At 40.6% G+C, this 27,751-nt stretch overlaps 2 protein-coding genes across 5 annotated transcripts in view; both read right to left on the bottom strand.

Annotated features, from left to right (window-relative positions):
- tet3 (tet methylcytosine dioxygenase 3) overlaps positions 1–15,351 on the bottom strand; it is a 35,238-nt gene extending 19,887 nt beyond the window's left edge. For 2 of the 4 annotated variants that reach the window (XM_085909572.1, XM_085909571.1), the window contains exon 1: positions 14,992–15,351. In XM_085909572.1, coding sequence (XP_085765698.1) covers positions 14,992–15,351 — 360 coding nt within the window. Of the gene's footprint in view, positions 1–8,700; positions 8,761–9,342; positions 10,204–14,991 lie in introns of those variants that run through there. The other 2 variants (XM_085909573.1, XM_085909575.1) reach the window with 2 other exon arrangements.
- Positions 15,352–20,372: 5,021 nt separating this feature from the next.
- ap3m2 (adaptor related protein complex 3 subunit mu 2) lies at positions 20,373–26,992 on the bottom strand. The gene is made up of 9 exons (XM_085910754.1): positions 26,872–26,992; positions 24,384–24,668; positions 24,103–24,274; positions 23,693–23,830; positions 23,529–23,614; positions 22,950–23,083; positions 22,548–22,755; positions 22,267–22,411; positions 20,373–21,676 (listed from the first exon to the last, which is right to left on the bottom strand). The coding sequence occupies exons 2-9, from the start codon at positions 24,654–24,656 to the stop codon at positions 21,576–21,578; spliced, it is 1,257 nt and encodes a 418-aa protein (XP_085766880.1). The 5' UTR covers positions 24,657–24,668; positions 26,872–26,992; the 3' UTR covers positions 20,373–21,575.
- Between the last annotated feature and the right edge of the window lie 759 nt (positions 26,993–27,751).

Raw genomic sequence — 27,751 nt, forward strand, 5'->3', positions numbered from 1 at the left:
AGCGCAGCCCATGGCGAGGGACCAAGCGACAAAAAACGGTTCCTCCATCCCAGCGACTTCCTCGCGTGAAACCTGCAGTCGATCTTGGAGTGAAGCCGCACAAGTGGGAGCGAGGTTGTTGACTTGCTAACCCTTCCGCGAAGAATGCACGGAGAAACTGGAAAAGAGGGTGTTTTGATATGATCTTTTTGTTCTGCAACGGAGATGGGCTGAAAGACGCCAATGTGGGATAAAACGACATGGCGGAAAGGACGACAGGGAATATTGGATGAGACTTTGAGATCAGCGAGGATGAGGAGCAGGATATCAAGAGAGGGATAAGGGCAGAGAGATACTGCGTCAGAACAAAGTGGGAATTCTATGAAGAAGTTCCTCTTGCTATGTGGTGAATGGTGGTGGAAGACCGAGGATCAGTCATTTGGTTATTCTCGTGACAAACCAATTGCATTTGTAAACGGACGAGCCTTGCCGTCTTGTCCACCGGGCCGAGATCGCACCGCCTGTCGTTGGCTCCTCGCCATCGTTCTACCATCGTTGTCGTTACTTGCTGGCTGACTGGCCTCGCAGAGTCGCTCCTCTTCTCAATAATCGCCAGGTTTCGGCACACATCCGCAGCCAGGTGAAGAAGAAAAACATGGCTGCCTCCTCCTCCTGCTGCGTAGTCTAATTCTCTGACATTATTCACCATTTGCAGACTTTGCCATTCTTTGACAGAAGTGACTTCCTCTCCTACTTTGGTCTTTGTCTGTCTCTTATAGCTTCCCCGCGCTGTCATTTTCTACAGGCTTTCTCGGTGTGCCTCGGTCCCCGCTTAGTTCCCCGAGCCTTTTGTCGTTCAAGCTTACTGCAGCTTTCTCCGGTCCTGACGATTGCACATTGTCTGCCTCTCTCCTGCCAGACATATTTTTATATATATACATAGAACAGATGAGCGTCATCCCCAAAGCGAAACGGTGCAGCCTGAGCTTTCCAAGGGAAGGACAGAAGCGGAGCATAAGTCACATGAGTAAGAAGGGCCAATGAGCGAGAGGAAAGGCAGTGGGCAGGCGAGGTTGGAAGCACATGTTGATGACGTAGTATAGTTGCATCATCGCCGTCATCATGTCATTAGCTACCGACACATTCGCCTCCGCCTCTCATAGGGCATCACCCACCGCACTCGAAACTTGCCCTTTCAGTCAGCCCTACGTTCTGGCTCACACCTCCGTCTCCATTGATGCAGCGGTTCAGGCTGCCCACTGGTCTTGAGTCATAATCCTGGCGCACAAAAGTTGTCTTTTTTGGGTCAACAGTACAGCCTAGTTGAATGCTAGCATGATCTCGCGTTGAGCAACACATGCCGTCCCTCTCATAGCTGCGTGTGAGCGGTCTACTTATTTGAGTGGTGTGGCACAAACATATTCAACAGTGAAAATTGAATTTATAACTGAGGGAGTGTACTGAGTATAATATAATTAAATATGGTTATAAAAATTTCAATTAAATATGAGACTGAGCAATAGTAATCAACAAATCCTTAACAGAGAATCAGTTCTGTTGTCACTGTCCAGTATTTTGTCATTTTTGTCATTGAAAGACGAAGACATTTTCTGGATGTAAATAAAGACATACAAAATTTTGAAAATCAGCTGTTTGAAACTTTGGATCTTTGGGTTTGACGGTGTTAAATGTAATATGTTATAATACCCATTCAATTCTCTGGAACAGGCCCAATGCTGGCGGACAATTAACTGAACATGTTAGCTAAATAAATTCAGCGAGTTCAGTGGACTGAAAGTCTTATACAGAAGCAAAGCCACAAGGTTAACAATGACCAAACCTGACATCATATTATGTGCAAAATGCATCTGGAACTCAATCAGTTAAACAAACTGACAAGTGACAGAAAAAGAAACACAACTTCATTTATCGAACACTTCAAAAACAACCACAGCTGAAATGAAGTGCCATGTACAGATTATAATGGAACATAAAACAATTCAAACAAAATAAAAATGAACCCATTAAGGAACTATAATAAACGATCTAGTCATTATAAAAACAACAACTACCCCTGGGATATGAATAATTTCTGGCTTGATTGTACGCACATCATATATTTCCATTCGATCAATCTATTTATCCATCCATCATCCATCCACCCATCCATTCAAACATACATACATAGAGATATATAGATACTTAGCTACATAGATAGCTACATACATAGATAGCTACATACATAGATAGCTACATACATACATACATACATACATACATACATACATACATACATACATACATACATACTGTACATACTGTACATACATACATACATACATACATACATACATACATACATACATACATACATACATACATACATACATACATACATACATACATACATAAACAGCATCGTGCCAGAAGTATAATGTCTGGCACGACAGTAAAATTGAGTGGGACTTACAGTAAAGTCGCTGTAACCTGGCAGCGATTGTAATTCTAACATGAATCCCAGCCCAAGATTCGGTCCGACCATCACTCATTAGTACAAGCTGCACTCCTTTCACTGCTTTTCTCCGATTGCCTTGTCTTTGTCATTCAGCTTTTCTCAGCAGCACACAGGAAAGGTAGGAGGCATGACTGACAACACGAGTCGGTTCTGAGCAGTGTGTTGGTTTGACTTGCATATGACTAAGCCTGAGTCATCTTTTCTTTCAAATGACTGCTGGCATAAATCCCCTAAAACACCAGAGCTGAGTTGAAGTTATTGTTTGCAACAGCGGTGGGAGGTCTGACTATTTTTAGCTCCCGAGCTTTCATTTGAGCATCGAAATTTCTAAAGTTTGGTACTGTCATTTCATCACTTATGTTTGGACCTGCAAGTTTGTGAATTGTTTGTATCCTTTCCTAGTCGCCAATAAAACCTCACATGAGCATCACAGTCACGTCAAGCATGTCCAAGTTCCTCCTCCAATCATATAGCGTCAACCGGATTATTCTCTCCACTGCCGATTCCATTGACCTCCATACATAAAATTGCCCCTCCCCCAAGCTTCATTGCCCTGAAGTCTAATGGCATCAAGGTCATCTGATCTCACTCTCTCCCCACCCCCTCAATGTGCTTTTGCTTTTTTGCTCCTTTTCTTTACCTTTTCCCTTCCCTTCCCTTCCCTTCCCTTCCCTTCCCTTCCCTTCCCTTCCCTTCCCTTCCCTTCCAATGCCTGTTTCTCATTACAGACACAGGCTTGCTGCTGCGAATGTAACTAAACATTTACAATGCACACAAGCGATGCAGGGACTGTAAAGGAGCCTCGCCTCCAACCCCCTTCTTTAACCTTTCTTCTTTCACATGCACATGACTGCACATACGCATGCTGTATTGGATTGTTCACTGAGGGCCAGTGGGTTTATTGGAGGGTGGGACCAGAACAGAACACATACCGTTGTGTATGAGTTGACTTTACACTCCTGGTAAAAAAAAAATCTTTACACTACTCATTTGCAAGAATGTCACTTTGTTTTTAAGCTTTTAATAATTTACTTGGGCCTTCGTTGTCCAAAACTGCTGGGTTAAAAATTGGACCGACCATCCATTCACCATTCACCCGGCCGTCCGTCCATCTTACAATACAAATGAAAAAAAAAAAAAAAAAGCAACAACACTTCTGAATAAAACGATTACAAAGGTCACAGTTCTGTTCTGGCAACTGTAGGAAAATGCACACAACTTTACCATTTAAAGTCATGGTAAAAAAAAAAAAAAAAAAAAGCATGTAAACACAAAGTTAAAAAAAAAACTGCTGCTGGGAGCTGCCGTGAGGTATAATGCAATGTAAATCACTTGTTGCAAATAACTTTTTTTTTTGGTGGCACTGTTTTGTTACAATATGCGTGCGTGTGAAGATTGGCGGTGTTCGGGAAAAAAAAAAAACGTAAGACTTGTAATGCAGATCGAAAACTAATCATTTTTAGCAGTTTGAATAGGACACAAATCTTTCACCAAGTGAAACATTGCCGCATCTGTGATGGGTCACATCGTTTACGGCCTCTGTCATACAGTGTGAGTCTGGCCAACGTTTCTGTGAGTGCTTTGACAGATGTACTCTATGTGTATATTTTCAATGTTAGGGCTAGTTGACTAGTCAATTGGACAACTTCACAATGCGACTCTAAAATGACCCTTTGGAACAGAGTATGAACTATTCACAACAGAAAGTTTTTTGTCTTAAGAAGAAGCCAGAGCGCTCTGAGTGTGCTGAGTGAATCCAATCCGTCACATGAATTGATTCAATTTTTTTTTTTTTTTTAGTTTCTGATTGCACAGCTTTGTTAAGTGAGAACCAGTAAAGGTGAAAAAAGCCTGGCTTGTGCACATTTTGAGCAATTTACTTTACTAGAAATATTGCATTAACATGCTCATAATTTATGCATCATGTAAAACTTTTGTAATATTGCTTTATAAAATTTCGTGGATATGCTCTTTTGGTTAATTGATGATTTTCAAACTCAAGGACGCTGCTATACTTCAGTAAATAAAAACGTATTTCGAATTTATGCACTGTATAATAAGAACTGGAAAAAAACATCACATCTCCACAGACAAACATATTAAAATCATATAATAGATGCCTTTTTGTGTATAACTTATTTCATTTTTTTCTTACACCTTTCATCTGTTTGTTTCATTTTTATTTATTTTTTTAAGGTTTAGTTGTACATCAATGCATTTCTTGTTGGTTGACCAGACAGCCATTTCTCCCGACATTCGGCACGTGCAAGTCAGCATGAGAAGCCCAGCTGGGGAAGCACCCCCACCCTCGCCCTGCTATCCACACAAAGAAAAAGGAGTGGTTTGCGAGGGAGGCAGAAAAAAAAATGGAAATAATGGTGGTAGGCGGGGGCTCGAAGGCAACATAAGGAGCATGGAGTGCTCTATTTTTTTGGAAGGAACTCCCTTTGTATGTGTTCTCGTAATATTAGGAATTTCATCAATACTCATCATTTGTTAGACAGACAACGACTGACACCACAAATGTCCTGACAACTTCTGCAGGGTGCATTGTGTAATACCTGCCAGTCAATGTGTATAAAATAGGAGAATGTTCTTCAATTCGGTACACCTCAGTCTTAAAAAAGAAGAACAGGAACAAACCTATTCACTACTGCATAGTGGCTGCTTGCCATCCCTGTCCCTCTCAGGACTTGAGCTAAGATTAGCTCTCCATATGTCTGGTCAGGCGGAGGCGGTTTTAAAGGGCCAGTGGTCTGCCGAGGCAACTCGATCTATGGTCACGGCATGGAAAGTAGAGGCAAGCGGGCCCAATCTGAACTTTTCAGTTGAATTGATGGAGCTATGACTGAGTTAGTCTCTTTTAAGAAAAAGGGGGAAGAAACAGCCTGCTTTTGTTGGTTCGCCTATCCATTATTTTGTGCATGTATTCATAGGTTTGTGCGTGTGTGTGTGTGTGTGTGATGGAAACTCGAACAGCTGCGGAGACTATATGACCTAAAACCTAGTAGTGCTGCATTCATGTATGAACCGCACACCCAGTGGGAGCGGCAGCATTATCAGCAGTCATGTGAGAGTTAAAGAGTTAGAGCAACAGCTGATAGCTCCGCCCGTTTTTCTTTCCATACATTTTTTATTAGCTGCGACATGGTGCAGCTGACAAATTCCCTTCCCTCCCATCAAACACAGACAGAATCCACAATGCCAACACGGCATCACTAAACATTTAAAAGCTTGGAAAATGTATTAAACATCCACTAGTGTAACAAATTTGGGTGATAATTTCATTTCCATCATCTGGAATTACAAACATATCTAAAGCATGGTTTTAAGAACCTAATTGTCACTGTTTTGAGAATCCAAATACTTCAAACAAGGTCAACGTTTAAAATTTTGATACCAGATCAACTTGGATTTGAACTAGTAGGGTGTTGTTGTGTCATCTGGGGCCAGTAGGTTGAGTGAGGAAATGATGAATGTCTTTGGGCCAAGCTTATTATCTATCCTTCATGAAAAGTGACGAAATAACTAAAACTGAAAAAAAATATTTTCATGAACAAAATAAAACAAACCTTTGCGCTTTAAAAAAACATATCCAAATAAATGAAACTACATCTTACATTCATACACCCCCCCCTCCACAAAAAAATAACTATAGTGAAAATAACCTTTTAGGTAAATTAATTTCATGCATGAACTTTGAGGATTTATTATTTAAAAGTTTTATTTTGGTATTACACTACGGATCCTAACATACTTGACATAAGTAAAAATGAAAGAAACAATTAAAAAAAAAAAAAAAGACGATTATAACCCTGCTACGCGCTCAGGTGATTTGTCAGGTATAGACATTTGAGTGATCTGAATTTTTCTTTTGTTCATCTTAAGAGCACATTTGACATGCTATGCGTCCAACTTCATTTCGTAATATTTCAAAAACAATTTCCTCATGACTTTACAAACACATAAGTCAATCACTAGAAACAATGTTACTCACTGTTTTCTGAGTTCAAGCTCTGTCCACAGTTGATTGCTATTTATTCAGTCCAATCTCTTATCACATGGTAATCATTAGCTTTGAGTATTTATAATAGCAAAGCAATAGAGCAAAATGTGAAGAAAGAAACTAAAATAAATGAATAAATTATACATATAGATTACAAATAAATATATACATAATATATATATCAAACAAATAAAGCTGACATAACACATTTTACAAGGTTATGTGCTAGCAGTTTGGTGTCCCAGCTTGACTGCTAAATGTGTGGTTGGGTTGATGTGGAAGAACTTGAAATGCTCTCAAATACCTTTGGGGTAAATTACAAGAGCAATTGCGAGCCGAGCTCTCTCTCAACATGAGTTGATACGATGAATGGAGAAAGATTTCCACACAGGTAATCTGTACAATTTTTTGTGCAGGAGATGAAATGGCCAGGAGTCCCAAAACCTTTGGCCAACTATTCTAAGAGTGGTTCTTGACTGAAAAAGTGTAGTGAAAGCAAGACTGAATGGCACACTTGTGTTGTCAAACCTTCCACTTCCTGAGTCTGCACAATACACTCAACCACTTCCTACACAACTACACACCCATACACACACACACACGTGTATGATGGTGCGTGGATTACGTGACCACCACGATTGGCTGCTGTAGCTGAGCTAAAATTAAAGCGGTGGTGTTGTCATACTCTCAGTGTTGCCCTGGAAACTAGGTCACTGTTAACCCTTTGCTTACCAGCCTGGGGATTCCAAGCAAAGCTAAACATATGATTAACACACAGTCTATCTATCTGCTGCCCCACCACGCCATTTTATATATCTTTTCCAATTGAAAGAAAAACCTCAGTGCGAAAAAGCAAGTTAAGCTGTTTTTGGACTTGTAACCTCTTCATTGAACATACTCCATTAACAGCAGAAAAGGAAGAAAAAAAACTCATGCAATGACTAAGACAATCCTGACTTGTCACTGCATAACCTGTTTTTACTTTTTTTTTTTGAAATAGTTGTACAAGAACTATGTTTGCTGTTTGCTAATCAGATAGCAGTTTGACAGAGAAACAAGATCTTTACTAGATAAACTCACTAGATTACTTACTAAACTGAACTGCTGATGAGCACAGCAACTGCAACCATCAACAAACAACTCAGGAAAGTGCAGCGATTTGTACAAGCAAGAAAAGGTTTGACCACAAATCCAAGAATGATAATTATTTTTAGAAGAACATCTTATGGAGATTATTTTATCTTCTATTTTTGAGAGATATAGGAATGATGGCTCATGTTAAATCTAATTGCTTTGCATTTGCTGTACTTTATTATCGACACAATGACAGTCCCTTTTTCCTCCGACAACTTGTTTGCTACAGTATGTCCTTAACGATTATCTGGAGAACTCTCGCCGCTCAAAACCTCCTACCTGCAAAAACACATGTTCCCGGCGGCAGTTCCGAATGGCGGATCTCAGCGGAAACACGCTGCAATTCGCAAAGCTTTACAGAGCCAGCAGTGCGCATGCCTGACCTACTAACTTTTACTCTCTTTACCTCATTTGACGCCAGAACCTACGCTCGGAAGGACGCCGCGCCCCCTCCCGGCTCCTGAGCCCGAATCAAGGGTTCCTCCTCCTTTTTCCCTCCTTCTCTCCTCGCCCTCTTGTATCTACACATGCCTGGCGCTGGCACCAATCAGCGGGCAGCGTGGGACGCTTTAAACCGAGGATACCGCTACACATCACTAAGGCTCACAGCGACTTGGAGATGGAAGATGGAGCCGCTTGGAAGAAATGGAAATCAGATATAGAAGGACCGATAACAACAGGTGTATTCTACACCTGAGTGAACTTTGGGCCAGCATATTTAATGACCAGACCTTTGGTCTGTGACTTTAACATAACGACAACATCCAACTTGAGCAGCAACTGTAAAGCACATTGAGTTGCCTTGTGTGTGAAATGCGCTATATCAATAAATCTACCTTGCCTTACAGGAATTGTGCAGTCTTTGTATTCACAATTCATTAGGCAACATAAATTCCCAGAAAGATCGGAACATACATGCTATCAGCAACACAATCATGTTATTGCTGAGTACACAAATGCCCACATTTACACCTCCGTGGTGCCTTAATGAGCTAACAAACCAACAGCTCAGCTCACACATCAATGACACACAAGCGAGGTAGCCAAACTCGGTGTCCTCCCTTACCTCAGATGCCGCTTTGGGGTTCTCCGAGCAGCCCGGACCGTTTTCTTCCAAATTTTGCACCTTTTGAGCCATTTAACACAGAGGCGGGAAGAAAGGGTGGAAGATAAAGAGATGGGAGGGGAGGGAGAATAACCATCAATGGAATCATGCGAACGAGGCCATTTCAAAACCACCTGTCATTGAGCAGAGTGGTTTTACCGATTAAAACATTCATGTCTGTCAAGCTAAATTAATGTCATTGCTGTCATGTTCAGCAAACAGCACACAAATGCATTTTCCTTGATTTGGGCTGAAGCAGCAAGCCGGTGTTTCCTTCCTCTACTTCAACAGAGAATGTCAAGTAGATATAATTTTAAAAATACACAATGATGGAATATTTCTACTTTGCACAAGCTACTCAATACATCTGTTATGAATATAGGCTGAAACAAAACAGCAGCCTTCACGGTGGTGCTAGTTACAGTTAAAACAAAAGATCGTCTCATTTGCCACAGGCTGGTCTCCTTGTCTACATCGCAACAAAATGATGTGCTTTGTCTCAAGATGCTCCTCGGTCCTGTCTAACCTCTTCCCCCCATTGTCCTTTCCACCACCCACCTATCAATCCTGAAACAGTGTGGATCTATAGTGGCGAATATTTACCCTCCAAGTCTCACAGCTGCCTTGCTTTGTATTCCTTCGTCCGTTTGCAGAATCCCCATCAGACAGGAGCCAAGTCACCAGCTCCCCCTCGTCGTCACTGCTATCCCTCTCTACCTTTCTTCTCTTTCTTTCTACTCAACACTCCTTCTTTCTCTCTCTCTCTCTCTCTCTCTCTCTCTCTCTCTCTCTCTCTCTCTCTCTCTCTCTCTCTCTCTCTCTCTCTCTCTCTCTCTCCTTTCTGTGTTCCAACGGCTCATTCAGGAAGCCATCTTGTGTTTTTAATCTGGTTTTGCCGGAGCCCTCGTACACGCTCTCTCTTTCTCTCTTCCCCTCGCTCTCTCACTCGACCCCCCTTCCTTGCTCGCAATCCCTTGTGTTCGTACGAGCCAATCCGTCTACTCTGCACATGCACACAAACACGCACACTCGCTGGTTTTTCTCCTCTGCACACAATTTGAACGTCATTCTAAGCACCCCCTCCTCCGCTTCCTCGGTTCAAACATGCACATTGCACATTACACGCACACACGCGCACAAACACACACACACACATTAGACATCACGTTAAACATAGTGCACAATAGCAGCCCATCCACCAATCAGAAGCCGGGCTAGGCTTTGCTGTGAGGGGGAAATTGAAGGAGTGCAATGGAGTTCAGTAAGAGGGGCGATAGAAGCTTGTCATAAAATAAAGAAATAAATAAATGGAGCAAATGTGGAAGCGTGAGCATGAACGTGCTTGGGGTAGGGTGGGATAGGTGGCGGTAATCTCTATGTCTCCTGTCAATTATCTCTTCAAGCTCGCCTTCGCCAAACAATGCCTTTGGTATGTGGTATCAAGCACCATCTGTGTCAGGGCTGCTCGCAATAACTGGACTGGACTAGATGACACAGTGTACACACGCGCGCGCATGCACACATACACACATACGTACGTACACAAACACATAAACGTAAACTGCAATACAGTCTGCCTAAGACACCCAAAAATCATGTTACTCAGCAAAATGTTGACTGAAAGCAAGCAAAGCAAAGCAAAGCAAAGGTAAGTATGCAGATGTACAACGGTGCCAAGATTATTTATCACCAAGTGTTATCTGGAACCTGTTGGTCATTTGGTGTAACATTGCAAACCAGACTCAAGTAAAGCGCACATGTTCACCAAAGACCTTACTACGATGAAACACCTGCCAAAATAAACTGGATGCCCTTTCTCTTGACCTCGGCAGTTTAAAATTGCTGCACAATAATGTCGAGCAACATTGACATGCATCCAACCCGTGACGACACATTGGCAAGTGAAAAGTACACAGAGGAGACGAGCGAAAAAGAGAGAGGGACGTGAACTGCGGCAAGGCGAGGAAGTCCCCCCAGTCGTGACATAGCGGTGACTGTCTGACACTCAAATGGTACGGGGAAATCCCCTCGCTGACATCACACAGGTCACATGTTAGAATGTGTGTTTACTACGTGGGAGCAAAGGGGTGTTTGCGGGAGACGTAATCGGGGAGAGTGGCCCAAGAGAAAATTCGCTTGCAGGTGGACCAGGTCTTGATTGGAACTTCCCATTGAAACAATTATTGTTCTCACAAACTACGTATAACGCTTAACATGTGCAATTCACATTAAAGCCTATTAAAGCAAGGTGAGAAATTGGGACAAGAGTAAGTTTATTTTGAATTTTCTGTTATCCAACATCCATACATACACTACTCACAAAAAGTTAGGGAAATTGGAGCTTTGAGTGGAATTTCTGGATGACCCTAAAATACACCTTACAAGTTTAGATAGAAGACACCTTTAGAGAAGATCAAACTAAGTTCAGGGTATAGTGAATTTTTAGTTCATCTTGAAATTTCACCCCATATTTCTTTTTTTAGCTTATATTTTATTGGTTTTGTGCTTATCCAATAAGGTTAGTTTCTGATAAACCAGCCAATAGCGTTAATTAGCAACATGAAAGTAACCACTTAAGTTTTCTAATAACTGTGAGAAGAAACAGCTCTTCAAATGCCATTAAAATCCTCCATAACAAATAAATTCATTAAAAAAAACAACAACTGTTAACTAAAGCATTTGACCTATTCTACACTGCTTATAACTAATGTTTTCTATTTAAGTAGATTTTTTACGGTTTGACCATCACTGTAATTTCAAAGAGTTCATTAGGAGGACACCTTCAAATTTTGCGCCGTTTAAGCTTATTTTTGGAAATTTATTGCTGAAACTTGTCCACTATTTGAAATAGGAGTTCTCCGAGTACCAAACAAAAGTTAAAGATCGAATGTAGTTGTGGACACCAAAGTTGATGGAAAATTGTGCTGACATTCTGGCAAGGTTTCAGCATAGTGGTTGAAACCTATAGCAACTTTTGATATTGAAAATGCAGTAGTGCATCATTGACTTTTAATACTTGTAATTACACGTACAAACAAGAGACATTGCAAGCAGAAGTGACTACTACAATGCAAGCTCAACCAAGATTCTGCATATAAACTGTCATTTTTAACTCCACTTCCCTGACCAACAAATATGTGTCATGAAATTTATTGGGAATTGTTGGAAATTGTATTTCATGCATTATACATTTTAACATTTCTTAGCTGGGTGATCTTGTTTTTTTTTCTACCAAAAACCTGCATCAGTCTCACAAATATCCATATTGGTTGGGCCCTAATTTGTTTAACTGAAGTTATCAGTTGCTCAGCAATGATTACTTGATTACTGCATCCATATGGAGAATAGAAAGAAGAGAAAGCAAGATTGGTGGGGGGATATTGATAAGTAATTATTATTAGGGCAAGAACGACACAACCACAGTTATTATGTGGCTGAACTTACATACGGTGTGGTGTGTCTTGAGAGTCAAAGGTGATGATTATCATGCAAATGTGTGTCTCTAGTGATTACTTAAGCTTTCATCTGCTAATTAACAAGAGGAAATTAGCAAAGTATGTAATAACAAGAGTGAGAAATGGCAAACTGAACTGAAATGGGCTAGAGTTCTTTCAGAGGTCAGGGGTTCAAATATGTGAAGGCAGTAAACTTCTATTACCCAACAACGAGAGAACCTCGGGAAAGACAATAGCCACAATTTGGAGCTCTTTCAATATGCCTCTCAGGCACTGGTTGAACTCACATTGCACAGGCCGACAGTCAACATTGTCTAGGCCCAGCTAACTTATGACAAATGCTCCTGTTATTAGAACTACCAATTTCTTTGGCATAATTCTTCTAGACGTGAAAGTATAAAGACCAAATTTCAGTTAACAAACAACGACCATTTTGCAGGAAACCCTTGAGGGGGGGATGCGTGAACCACCCGGACAGCAAAACAAGACAGCACAGGTCTGAACAGTGCTGATGAGAACCCTTATTTCCTGTTTGTGGCAAAACAAACCACGTGTCTGTTCTTTTAAACTTTAAGTGATACTCAACCCTGACAAGTTTTTCCTGCCTGTCATTATATTAACACCCTCTGATCATTATACATAATTGAATCATTTGAGAGTCAATGTTTGATTTGGGTTGAACAAATTTAAAAGATGCAATGGAAAAGAACTTGCCATAGCATGTGCCATAGCATTTTCCATACCACTTGTCCCCACGGTGGTAGCGAGTGTGCTGGAGCCTATTACAGCAGTCATCGGGCAGTAGGCGGAGGACACCCTGAACCGGATGCCAGCCAATCGCAGGCCACACAGAGACGAACAACCATCCGCACTCACACCTAGCCGCAATTTGGAGTGCTCAATTGGCCTACCAAGCATGGTTTTGGGATGTGGGAGGTAACCGGAGTGCCCGGAGAAAACCCACGTGGGCACAGGGAGAACATGCAAACTATATATATATGTTATATATATATATATAAAAGCACTAAGCATACTTGTTTGTTGTGATAATTGATGTGCATTTGCAACATACACATCAATTATCACAACAAACAAGTATGTGCTTAGTGCTTTTATATATATATAAATATATATATATATATGGGGGCGGTGGAGTTTTGATGTGTTCTAAAGAGTTTCAGGGGTTATATTTTTATTTTTTTTACGTTTCCAATGCATTTTAATGCCAGTCAATTCTGCAGTGTGTGGATTTTTGCCTGTATTTGCTGTACGGTTAGGAAAATACTAAGTAGATTTTATTGTGTATTTTAAACATCCGACCTTTAAACCTTTAACTTCTAATGATTGCAATGGAATGCAACTTACCCAATGTTTCATGGCAATTTGTAATGATCTTGTAAAATTTGTTTCAAAAGAATTATTTGTCAGTGTGCTAACAAATATATGCTTCAGGGGCAGTCAGCATCCATTCCTAAATCATGAGCTTAGTAGCCTCGTCAAGTTTTTCCCATTCCAATTGCTGACCGTTCATTGCATCTTCCTCCTTCTTGACTTGAAAACCCATCCCCCACCTTTTTAGACCCCGACGCACATACAAACACATTTAGCCATCCGCGCGCACACACTGCACACTTGTAAATGCGCGCTCTTTCTTCACACACCCCCACAAACACACACACACACAGAAAATAGCCTAAGGTTAACCCCCACACTCAGTTGAAGCCGAGGAGGTCAAAGGACAAAGCAGAGGCAAATACAGGAATTCTCCTGTGCGGTTGCCTGCACAGCTCCTCAACCATACACACAAAGATACGCACGCGCACACACGCATATTGACAGAACCGGCTGTTCAGAAAATTGACTGTGAATATGTGGCTATTTCAATTCCATCATAACATGCTTTGTGAAAACAAACTGTCGGCCTATGTTTTTATTACATAAAGCTAAAAATTGTACAATCACATTTTAGTCCCACATATACCTGAACTTGCATTGATTTGAGAAGTTCCACTCATAGCTGGGTGGATTAAACTGACAGTAGGCAGCTGTCAAATATGTAAAGGAAAAAATATATATCACTAAGGCAGACACACTCAAAGTCAGGTATCACAATCCACTGGCTACCAGAGGATGAAAGTTCAAAACAAACTTTAAAAATGGTTTGTAGCACCATAAGATGAGTCATTGTTTAAATTTCATACGCATGTCTAAATTTTTCTAAAAAAGTTTGTACGACTTTTAAGAACACTTGATGGTGCCTTCTTTTTTAATGAAAGGTGGTGAGGATATGTTCGATTGTAATGCTGATGGAAAAGAGTCACGTAATGTATTGGTATTGTAGTTTATGGACAATCCACTTAACTAAAAATTTTATTTTTTTTAATTACAACAGTACCTCATTTCCTGAGCTCTTTCAAATGCTGCAAATGACTCAGGGCTATGTTTACACTATGGTTTAATTCCGATTCTTTTGAATCAGGTTTTTTTCATTCAACGTTCACAGTACAGTTCAGAATTTTACAAATTTCGTACCTTTCGTATCTGGATATAAATCTGCTACGTATCCGATATGATTACAAGATGGGGTGCACGCCCCACTCATCCGGCCTACACATGATTTCAAGGCAAAGAAAATGTCGTAAATTTTCCGACAAAACAGGAGTGGAAAACGATGGGTAACTTGGCTCAGAAAATAGCCAGCAATGACAAGCTACTTTAGAACTGATCCCATAAAACAAAACGTCCAACAAAACATTGTTCTACTAATTGAAAACCAATGTTTAAGAGGCCTACTCACCTTCCAGGTGTGATGTCTTCTTTTCAGCTCTTCACATTTGCGCAGCTTGCAGATCTGCTTGCCTATCTTACGGTTTATGCAATAAACACAGGCACCACAGTTTGCTTTGCGGCGGCATGGTGTGCAAGTACCACATTTCTTCCTCCTTTTCTTTTGGGGGTCCAAAGTGGCATCCAGTTGGGTGTCAGTGGGAGAAAGGGAGAAGAGGCCTGCTTGCTGATGCTCACTTTCTATGTACTTGCGCAGCGGGGACGTCTTGGCCAATGATGTTCTATTGTCTGAGTCATCAGGAACTTTGCTGCTGAAAAAACTGCAGACATCCTGAGAAGCTGGACTGGGCATTGCCATCGGCTTTGACATTATTTCTTCATGTGTCCTGCTTTTGAAGTATTTAAAAACTGCTTTGCTTTATAAAAAAAAAATCAAAAACAGCCTACTTCAAAATGCTACACCTGGTTATGTTTTAAAATATAAACACTAGCCTGGGAAAAAACACCTCGGTGTGTGTCATAATAATCTAACAGATGACCCTGCAAAATATTGTCTTGCTACCCTGAGGTATGGTTGATGGCCCATCAGAGTTTGGGCAGGAAAACAGACTCTTGTAGATTCATGGTTATGCCAGGACCAGCCTAGTCAGAAGAGAAAAAAAGATCAACTTCATCATGAGTTCAAAACATTTTGCTTGGGTGCATACTGCACTACACAACACTTGGTGTTATTCATCTACACTTAAATCTGTTGACCTGGGCAAATGCAGTCAGTTTACACCAACATTTAAACGCAGTTAAAGACATGCTTGTTCAGGCATATCCTTAACCGGTTCCTTCAGTAAAGAACAATTACAACTTTAACAACAACAAAGATAACTTCACATTGGAGGGTGCATTCAGACTTTCTGCTTTCTAAGTCTAACTGTCATTATGTGACTCACATGACCTCATAGGTTCTATGTGTATTCTTTGGGAAGCTACTATGTTCAACCTCAGACCCCACATGGACAAGGGCCTAAGTCCACTACTAGAACGAATGAAAGGGGTGGGAGGAGGGGGGGGGGGCGGTCGCTGATGCCGTGCACTGTCCTCTTTGTCTTGGTGGTCACACGCTTTGTTGTTTGTTCAGATTGTTCTGAGAAAAGCCACATTTTCTTTGCTACTGCCCAGTTTCACAAGAACTGAATGTATTGTTTAAAATCATTTCCAGCTCTATGGAAGGTAAAAACCTCCAATTTGTAATGGCCTACGTTTTCTGAGACATTTGCTCAACAACACACAGCAAGCCACATGGCAGCAACATTAATTTGGGCATGTAAAAATGAACATGAAAACAATCTTGTTTGAGACCGAGTATTGTTGTGCAGCCTTCAAAAACTGCAGCGATTTTTTTCAATTTAGCTTACAAGTGAGCTGGAGCTTATTCCAGCTGACTTGCAAGACCTTGAAATGGGTGCCAGCAAAATAAAAGGGCACATTTGTATCAGTGTGACCCAAAATGTTTAACTAATGCTTCCAGCACCTTGTAAAATCTGTCTCAAGGGCAGTCAAGAGGTCAAACGTGCTCAACATTGCAATATCAAGGCGTATCTAATAAAGTGTGCGGTGGGGGTTTATTGAATGAGATAGCAGTCTAAGTAAGTTACAAATATAGCAGTAATTTTGTTGGGCAAACGTTAACTTTCTTTTATGTGTCAGTTTCACAGTAAACTTGAAGAGAGAATACAAAAAACAGTTCGAAACAAGCACACTTTGGATCTTATCTGGAGAATTGTGCGAGCGAGAGAGTGAAAACAGGGCCTAAGTAATACTTTTTAAGTGTGTTTTACTAAGTTTATATTTGTTCACACCTTGTGTGGGGTAAAACTATCAGTAAACTAAAAAAATGTGCACGTTTTTGTCTGAGGTGTATCCCCGCAATAAACAGGGGCTTTTGTGGACACAGCAAGCTGAGAAAATAGCTTGTGGCAGAAAAGCCGCAATCATAATGTGGTCTCAACACTAAGTCCTTATGAGCAAGTCAAAATTTTATTCTACAAAACCATTTTTAAATCAACGTAAGAAGACACAAAAAAAGAACAATGGGGTCTTAGTAGAGGGATGATAGAATGACAATCAGTTAAAATTTGTGATATTAAACCAACTATAGTTCAACAAACGATGCTAAAATAAAAAAAAAATAAAAAAAAATAAAAAAACTTGTGCGTCACCAGTCAGCCATTTGAGGTGTCCATATATTTGCAACAATGTCGAGTTCACGTGGTTTGCCACACGCAGAATTTACCCCCGGGTGGCGCGCCCCCTATCCAAGCAATCTGATATAAATAACAGACGTCTTGAGATTTACAATTAAATAGTCCCTGTTATCTCCTGCAATCAGCATTCGCAATGTATACCCGTTAGTGTTACGTGCGGGCTAATTGCTCTAATGAGCACTTTCACTAGGCGTTATTGCGCACGCAATACAATGAGATACTAAAACGCGCACGTGTAAAAGGCAAACGGTCCAACTCAATGATGGGTATCTTATACTGCAAGAGAGCACCGTCATACTTTTAATAACTTATTTCAAAGGCGTTGGGTTGAACTTTAGAAACGACCACATTACTAATGCAAACAAACCAGCGAATAATATCATGCGTCACACGCGTGAATGTAAGGCCCAGGCTAAAAACTCAATTATGGGTATCCTATCTTGCAAAAGAGCACCGTAATACTTTTAATAACTTATTCCAAAGACGTTGGTTTGAACTTTCGAAAAGGCCACATTACTATTGCAAACAAACAAACAAACAAACAAACAAACAAACAAACAAACAAACAAACAAACAACAATAACCAGTGACTAACATCATGCGTCACACACATGAATGCAGAGCCCAGGCTAAAAATACGCACTTGCATTAAATAAATAAAACGTTACCTGGTGTAAATGAACTACAGCGTAATTGAGGAGGTAGAAATTTCACGTCGGCTTCCAACGTCAAAATAACAGAAAAATGAGGAGGGAATGTGACAAGTTGAGCAAAAATAGACAAATGAACGAGAAGTAATCAACCCCGAGGTGTCAACCGAGAGCAAAAAAAGTCAAGTGAAGCAATGGGAGGGGCGGAGGTTGGTAAACGAGAGAGAGGGTCATTTTAGGATCGAAGTCATCAGTAAATTATGGGCTGGAGCTCTGCCAGTTGAAGGGGTGTGTGATGCGATTGCTGTCTTGTAAATCAGATGTGCCTGTCTTTTAATAGTGTAAAAGAACTGTCTAAAAACTAAAATGATTAAATCACTTATTTTGAGGTGGATGAAACATTAGAAAATATTCAAAGTGTAACCCTGCTCAACCACAAAATAAATTCTGGATTCTAATTTGGCAAACATGAACGCTCCAAATTTATATCCTCTAAATATGAACATTTTAATCTTCAGGTAAGCAACGTGATTAATATTTATCTATATGAAGGCTAACTAAGTTGAAATAGGTTGATCAAGATTGATCAAATGTTTTACCAACTACCACCTCAAAAATACTTTCCTCTCCAAGTAACATGACCATGTTGATGACCAACATTAATATACAGTACATACAACGTAATAGACCAAAATTTTCATCAAAAACGAGAGGAAACGGAAACATTCTCAACAGAACGTTGCGCTTAGATTAACACAAAAGAAAAAAGCATGTGCTTAATTACCAATTCAAGTGAATGTATTGCACATATATACACACACTGAAAATAGAACCTAAATAAAATGATCAATGTACCGAAAACTGTTATAAAGGATTAATGCATTTCACTAAACACTGAATACTGAACTGTACTAAATGTGAACTGCATTGGATTAAAGAAGAGTTTAATCCAATCTACTAGTATGTTGACAATTAAAAAAAAAATACATTTCTGTTGTGGTAGATTTTTATGATTCTTTACTTGGCGGCTCGGTAACCTGCTGATTGAGAGAAGACGCACCTATGGCTAAACCCAAACTGTGGAAGGACTTTTACGGACCTGGATTTGACGCCTCTGACAATAACTCAAAAACTTGACATGATACAGAAATTGGGATCATTTTAAAATTCCGCACCAAAATTAATCATGAACAGCTGTTAAACGTAATATTCCTAGCTATATCTGTCTTCTCTGGCTATCAGCGGAGGGGAAATAGCATCTCCTGTATCTGATAGATTTCAGCCACCTCAACTGTCATCTATTTAAAAACAAACAAACAAGCAAAAAGCTGTTAGCCTGATTAGTTATCTCTTGAAAAAAAATGAAAGAAAGAGGGGTTTGAAAAAAAGGACCATTGCATGATTGCTTAATTCGTGAAAAGGTGCGCACTGCCTGTCAAATTATGTCATGGGAACGCAAAACATTTCCCGAACCGCTTATCCGGTCGCAAGTGTCGAATGATGTCATTAAAATACATAAACTATTAAAAGCCGTGTTTTGGAGGTTCCAGATTTGGTTTCCAAAAGGTTCATGACCGGTTCAACACAAGTGTGTGTTAAATCAACAGATATAATCTTTATTAAAGTGGAGTACTGGCTAGCACGTCCGCCTCACAGTTAGGAGGGTGCCGGTCCGACCCTTCCTGTGTGGAGTTTGCATGTTCTCCCCGAGCCCGCGTGGGTTTTCTCCGGGCACTCCGGTTTCCTCCCACATCCACAAAACATGCTAGGTAGGCCGATTGAGCACTCCAAATTGCCCCTAGGTGTGCGTGCGAGTGCGGATGGTTGTTCGTCTCTGTGTGCCCTGCAATTGGCTGGCAAACCAGTTCAGGTTGTCCCTCGCCTGCTGCTCGATGACGGCTGGGATAGGCTCCAGCACGCCCGTGACCCCCGTGGGGACAAAGCGGTTCAGAAAATGGATGGATGGATTATACAAACTGTTAAACTACAAGTTATTTATTTGGGTGGGACTGAGTAAATATTTTGGTCGATTGGATGAGAGCAAATTATTATTCAACCCCCTGCTTTGACAGGAGGTAAATATTGCATACGTGACCAAACTGTGCCTCAGCGACATTTGACATAGTTTGGATTGGTAAAAAAAAAACCAATACACAACATTAGCTGGTAAAAAAAGCAAGTGTAAATAATAAATCAATTTTATTAAAAAAATATATATATATTCAAATTCCAATTTCGCGGACCACCTGCAATACCACCACGGACCACAAGAGGGCCATGGACCACCGGTTGACAATCTCTGGTCTACAACAGTATTTTAACATTTGAGAAATAAATTGTAAAAAGTGTATGTATAATTTTCATATATATAAATATAAATATAAATATATATATATATATATATATATATAACATGAAACTCAAACTAATAACATGAAAACACTTGAAAACATGAAATAACTGAAAACACAAAGCACAAACGTAAATATTTATTGTACAACAAAACAGTTTCAACCTCATTTGCAGAAAGATAAAATGGTCATAATGGGAATGAAAACATGGGAGTTTCTTAAAGAGGCAGTTCTCCTAAGATGACAGGGTGGACATATGTATGTATGTATGTATGTATGTGTACCTGTGACCCTGGTGAGGATATGCGTTAATGGATGGATATACATGTGTATGTATGTATGTATATATATATATATATATATATATATATCCGTAACTATATATATATATATATATGCATGCACATGTGCATATATACACACACAGTCGTACGACTATATATATATATATATATATATATATATATATATATAGTCGTACGACTGTGTGTATATATGCACATACACATGCGCATACACATGCGCATGCGTGCGTGCATACACACACACACACACACACACACACACACACACACACACACACACACACACACACACACACACACACACACACACACACACACACTTATTAGAATAATTATTTGGGGTCAAAATAATTACCATTGGATAATAGGATAATTCGCCAGGGCACACCTTATCTATTACTGTTTGAAAAATCGCTGCTTTACAGTGTTGGAAAAAACATGGTGAGAAAGGGGCCGAGGCACGAATCAGTAACACCACGTCAACTTCATTTGCACTGAAATTTCAGCTTCTACAGTGAAAGTGCATAAATATGGGTAACTTGTTGTATTGTATACCAGTATATACATGCTGGCGACAAAAAACAAATTTAACTTTCAAAGCAAAACACAATAAACTGAACAGGGGAGGGAGTTAAATAAATATTGGAGAAAAAAAAACAGTACACCAAGACAGAAGCAGCCCAGCTTTCATGGAAACAAATAAGCTATGCATTCAGTAATTGCATTATAAATTGTAGGGATCATTTAAAATTTTCAAGTCTATTTTCATCTATAGTTAACAGCACCTCAGCCATGCCATCAGTAGAACTTGGTATACAGAAATCATAGATCAACTTGGTCAGAAAAAGTACTTCGGTTTTTCCACTGGATTCAAGTGTTTGATGACTGTAGGTAATTTGTTGCTGCAATGAGCGCTTTATATTTGTGGAGTTAAAGCCTGTAATGTACCGTACGTAAACGTGCACCCAACAAATCACAACACATCACATCCCAAAGAGGTTTGGTCCATTTTGAGCATAATCGAGGTTTTTCATGTCCGGACCTGGAACTTGCCAGCCTTGGTCATGTACTTGATGCCTTTGAAAGGTTTATACTTCTCTCCGTACATGTCTAGGCGGTTCACCTTCAGCCCTGTTCAAAAGATAGCATACACTTTACTTCATTCATTAACACTACAAGTCTAAATATACTCATCTTGGCAACATATACAATATCATTCCCTTGAAAAGGTAATTGCCCCCTTCTCAAATACTTCTGCCCAGTTTCCGCACTTTATGACTTTAACATTGTCAAACAAATCTATCCATCAAACAATTTTCTTCCATTTCCGATAGACGGAAATATCAGACAAAAATCACCTCAGTAAACCCAAAATGCAGTTTTTACTTTTTTTGTGTGAAAAGAGATGCTCCACCGAGCCGCTGAAATTACATTATAATATTTCAATTTTTATTTATTTTAATTAAGTCATTTATAATATATTTTTTTATAATCTAATAGAGTTCACACAGCTCACCTATTGTTATCCTACAACCTGCGTCTCAAAATAATTTCAAACGAATAAATACTTTGGCGCCCTCTAGCGGATGGTGTGCAGCAGTGTGAACACTGATAAGATCAGAACGGTGTCACCTGAGGTAGCTTTGTGTTAAATGTTGCGTGTTTAAGTGGAGGGCTTAAGCTCAAATGGTGGGCATTGCAAAGGGATGGCATATATCCACCTGAGATGGCCATCTGTTGGATTTTGAACTGGATGTTGATGGTAGGGTTCTCATCAGGTTTGGAGGCCCCCGCCTGCAGACTCATGGTGCCTTTCAAGCTGGGAAGCTTCTGGGGATTAATCTTGCCTACATCCCAAGTCAGCAACTGATCAAAACACATTGTGCACATAGTGTAGCAACACAAACATTCGGAAGGATGAGCATGCGGCATATCTCATGTATTACTTTCCATATGCGGGTAACATACGGTAAGTGTTGTCACTTATAGTTACTGTTAGTACCTTTGTGACTGGGTCAAAGGTGTATGTTCCCTGGGAGGGGTTAAGATTGGCGTTGAGTACCCCACGAGGAAGCTGACTGTTGACTAACACAGACTCCACAGACTTTCCCATGGTCTGCTTGGGGCCTAGCGTCAAGTCGAATCGCCCCTGGGAGCTTCCTTCACGGAAAGTAATGTTGTGCTTGACGTACACTGGAATCGCCACCAGGCTAAAAGAAGTAAGAATATAAAGCTACTAACGTGATGTGTTCCACCATATATTTTATGCCCCTAGCATATTAGTTCCCTGCATCCCATTCGAAAGAGTGAAACTTTATATGATTACATTACATCATCAGCCGAGGACCCCTGTACTTGAGGTCTGGCGAGTTATTTGTGACATGTTCAGTTTCAAAACACCAACTTCTGTGAGCTGACGTGATAGGACAGTAGTCTGAAGTTTCCATCGGGAGGAATGAAGGAGAGTATCCGCTCAGCCTCCCACCGCTTGAATCGAACACACGGATGAAAACTGACATCATCCAGCAGCCGAGGATTCTTAGACAAGGAAAAGGGTAAGTTTATGAGAAACATGTAATGATCTGTCTATTTAACTCCACATACATCTCAAGTGACCCGTGAGGCTGTCTTTGCGTATGAAACAACCTGCAGATACCCAAATTGCATGCAAACAACCCCAGAAGGTAGTAACGAAGTAAATAAAAGTATAAAAAGAATACTAAGAATAAATGTTTTATAACTCTGGTTGAACGCCTGATTAGATTTTAGATTCACCACTCAAAGCCATCGTGATGTCACATTTCTCCGTTTTCTGGTTGATTGATCAGAGCTTTTCGGGTGGCATTTAACATTACTGTATATGCGACTGAGCAGAAGAGGACAAATGTTAGACATGATTAAAAAACGCTATTTACTGCTAGTAAAGGTTTCTATCAACGTCTCAAGCCACGTTACAAAATTAAATGTATTGGAAACCAGTTACCATAAATGACAGTGTGAGGTCAGGCATGCCAGTCAGTTTGACGCAGGCATCAATGACTCCCTGGATTTCTGCCGTTATTGTGGAACCTGAATTTGAGAGTCAATGAGATTTCATAGCAAATAGGTTGCTTGTAAGAGCTGCTGGGAGTAGCCTCAGAGCATTACCTGACTTATCAATGATGGCATCTATCTCCTCCACCACGTCAAAATAGGCTTCGTTGTTGGTGTATTTGACGCCAGTGCGTCGCCATGGTACCACTGACAGCTGACCTGTGGGGAGCTGCTCACCCACATTGGTGCTGCCTGGGAATTGGTCAAATGTCCAACAGGGTTAGTACATGAGGTCATTGAGAAAAATCCATACAGACTGCCCCTAAATGGTGTCATTTTGCTCCCCAAATTTGAGACGGTGCAAGTAGATTTTTCATCTACTTGCTCCCGTGTGACCTGTAAATTTGCAGATCGCTTGTTTTATTTCATCAGTATTTTTGAATAACTTGAATAACTAACGCAAGAAAATACTGCACTTTTTTAAGGGGTGAAGAAAACATTGGAAATAACCGTACACATTGTACCTGTGATAGTGTTGACCATTGTGCGGAGAATGGTGGGAGGCTTGATAAGCTCTTTGAGGATATTGGACTCTGTGGCTAGAGGAAAGCCGTTGTCCAACATCTCCTCCAGTAGTTCATAGACCACCACCACATTGTCCTTGATGGCAGCTTCCGTGCACACACCGAAATAGTCCTGTTAGAAAATGACACGTGAATGGTTACAACTTTTGTAGAGTCGACTAAAACGATAGAATTTCAGTGAGATAAATTCATCAAAGGCAAAGAGAAGACATGACGAAAACCTGGAACGTGTCGACGACTCTGTGCAGGAACTCAATGACAAAGAGTGGTGGCACTTCACTCTGTATGACTGCCACAAAATATATGCGATGTCTGAGAACATTGATAAGGTAGTGGTGCGGGGTAGGGATCACAGGCGGGACGTTCTCCGGCTCACTGGCACGCTCCTGGGCCTCAAAGAAGTAGTCACACACAGAGCGGCTCACCACACTCTTCCAGTGCTTTTCCAGGAAAATGTCTCCCGAGGAGTTGACCAGGAAGAGACTGTGGATCATCTTGACTGAAGGCTACAAAATGTGAGATAAAAATGAAACATTAAGGTTAAACTAGCAAGTGTTGTTAAGTCGGTTTGAATGCTTACATGTATCAAATTAAAAATGGCATCATCCTATCCAGGTGATGACTGATACAGACCTCTCAATACAGTGAAGTAAGATATACGTCAATGCCATTTTTTTTCTTATAGATCCCAACTTTTGAGTAGTCACAGATACTGATTCCAATTACCGATACCACTAGTACCTTTGACACATCAAATTTTTATTAAACCAATCACAAACAATTTTAAAGAATACAAAGAATCTATCCCAATATAGCATTTCCCCCTGTTAACTGAATGACATTTATGGTAAATTTCTATGATCTAATTTCCATTTGTTTGTAAAAATACATACTTTGTATCAAAAACACAAGTAAATGAATTTAAATAAATACATAAATAAATGCAAAAACAGCCAAATAAATAAATAAATGCAAAAACAGCCCTAATCAAAATATGTGGTTGGACGGCAATTTTGTGAGGAATATTGTGAAGTGCAAATAATTATGAATTGAAAATAGTACAAGTTACATAAAGAGAAACGTTTAACCACTACAGTTTAACCAGTAAAGCAAGTTTGTCAAGTTGTTCTGAGGCATTGTTCAATTCAACTGTGGCGTCTCAACACAAACGCTCCACACGGCTCACACGGGGATTGGTTGTTACCTGAGCCCTTTCAGTCGAACGCAAGGGACAAAATATATTGTTAAAGGTAATATTTATACATGTAAAAATAATGACGCTGTCAAATGAATTACAGTCAAAATACTGACAACTTAGGGTTGATTTCCTCCCACACCCCAAGAACAGGCCAATTGAGCACTCCAAATTGCCCGTAGGTGTGAGTGCAAGTGCGGATGGTTGTTCGTCTCTGTGTGCCCTGCGATTGGCTGGCAACCGGTTCAGGGTGTCCTCCGCCTACTGCCCAATGACAGCTGGGATAGGCTCCAGCAAACACCGTGGGTGGGGACAAGCGGCACAGATAATGGATGGATATTAACAACTTAAAATGGCTAAAAAAGTAATGTTAATTTTGGATTCCCCCCAAACATATCTGTTACAAAGAGCGGATTCAGGTTCTGTACCTTCTGCAATCCAGTTCAAGAGCATTTACAGTGTTTGTTCTGCCAGTCAAAACATTTCTGGCACAGATAGCTGCACAAATAGATATTACTTGCAGCAAACAAAGAATTTTTGGAACAAAAGTAGGTCAACTGGTTAATTTATTCACTCATGGTACACGGATGTCCCAGAATACACTGGCTAGAATTTAAAAAAAAAAAACATTTTAGAAATCAAGTAATAGAATTAAATAAATAAAGATAGTTACTTTAAAACATGCGGGGGGGAAAAGTGAAGGAACATCAGAATCATAAAAGCTGTCTCACATTCCTCCTTCATTCAACTCTCCTTGTTACAGCCAAAATCATGACCCTACAAAAAAGAAAAAGTAATTTCCCTAACGGACAGATCAGTCCAGTTTCCCACCCGCCAATTCACGTGACGTTCTTTGCGGATAATGGTAGCGCTCGCTCTTGTGGCTCTTTACCGAACACGGGACACATTTTTAGTATACAGTCTACCCCTTTTGAGGGTATCACTATTCTCCATTAAGTAACATTGGCAAAAAGTACAAAGCATCAAATGACAATGGAAGAAAAAACGAATCAAGCTTTCTATTTCTGATCGGAGAAACAAAAATTGCCCCACAGATGATGATGATGATTGTGTGCTGTTTATGAACGCAAAATTAAAATTAGCTACACAAAAAACGTTATCTTTAAAGTGGAGTGGATATAGCAATGACAGCACGCTACAAAAGATAAACTAGTACTATTGTGACAGCACTATGTGCCAGCACATGAGCAGAACGATGACAAACTAGAGTGACATCTCGCGAAAGAAACGATCTGCTCGAAAGCACAATTAAACGGGTTTTGTTGCTCAACGAAATGACGAAAATGACTAAATATAAAAATGATAGGACAGTTATTACGGCTGCAGCTCCATCTGTCACAAGAGTCCATCCGTGCCCCTCCTCCTTGTGTCTTATGACAAGAGAAAAAAAAAACCTCTCCCAAACCACGAACAAAACAAAAAAAATACAACAAAAGAATTATTACCCAACAATCGGCATATTGCTAAAATAACGTAGATCACAAAACACTTACCAGAGACAAATTTTACGTTTTGGTCTCGAATTTCACTATTTTCTCATTGAAATAAGAAGCTGGTGTCGCTTCCGTTATATGGCTCAGCCTCACCAATTCTGTGTCCGTGAATGCTTCCGGGCTCCACCTCTATGTTGGTGACAACTTCCTGCCGGTTTGCTCAGGGCACAGTGCTAGCACGTGACTCTGATGCGATTGGCTCCACCGACTCTGATGCGCGTTTGGCTCCAGCGGCTCTGATGCGCGTTTGGCTCCAGCCGCTCTGGTAATTTAAAACGTCGTTGAGAAACGCCTGCTTTTGGAGGCATGATTAGGGCTTAATACAATCCTCAAAGTAACGAAAATACAATAACAACTGAGTCAGTCGGTATCCGGGCCGCGCGGTCGGGTTTTCTTGGGTCCTCCCGGGTTCCATTCCACCTCCGGCTCTCCCCGTGTGGAGTTTGCATGTTCTCCCCCTGTCCGCGTGGGTTTTCTCCGGGCACTCCGGTTTTCTCCCATATCCCAAAAACATGCTTGGTAGGCCGATTGAAGACTAAATTGTCCCTAGGTATGAGTGCGAGTGCGGATGGTTGTTCGTCTCTGTGTGCCCTGCGATTGGCTGGCAACCGGTTCAGGGTGTCCCCCCGCCTACTGCCCGATGACGGCTGGGATATGCTCCAGCACGCCCGCGATCCCCGTGGGGACAAAGCGGTTCAGAAAATGGATGGATGGATGGATGGATGGATGGATGGATGGATGGATGGATGGATGGATGGATGGATGGATGGATGGATGGATGGATGGATGGATGGATGGATGGATGGATGGATGGATGGATGGATGGATGGATGGATGGATGGATGGATGGATGGATATTTTTTAAATAACGTGTATGCAT

This window comes from Syngnathus leptorhynchus, chromosome 4 (assembly GCF_054491065.1).
Source record: "Syngnathus leptorhynchus isolate UIUO chromosome 4, UIUO_Slep, whole genome shotgun sequence".
NCBI classification, from domain to species: Eukaryota; Metazoa; Chordata; class Actinopteri; order Syngnathiformes; family Syngnathidae; genus Syngnathus; species Syngnathus leptorhynchus.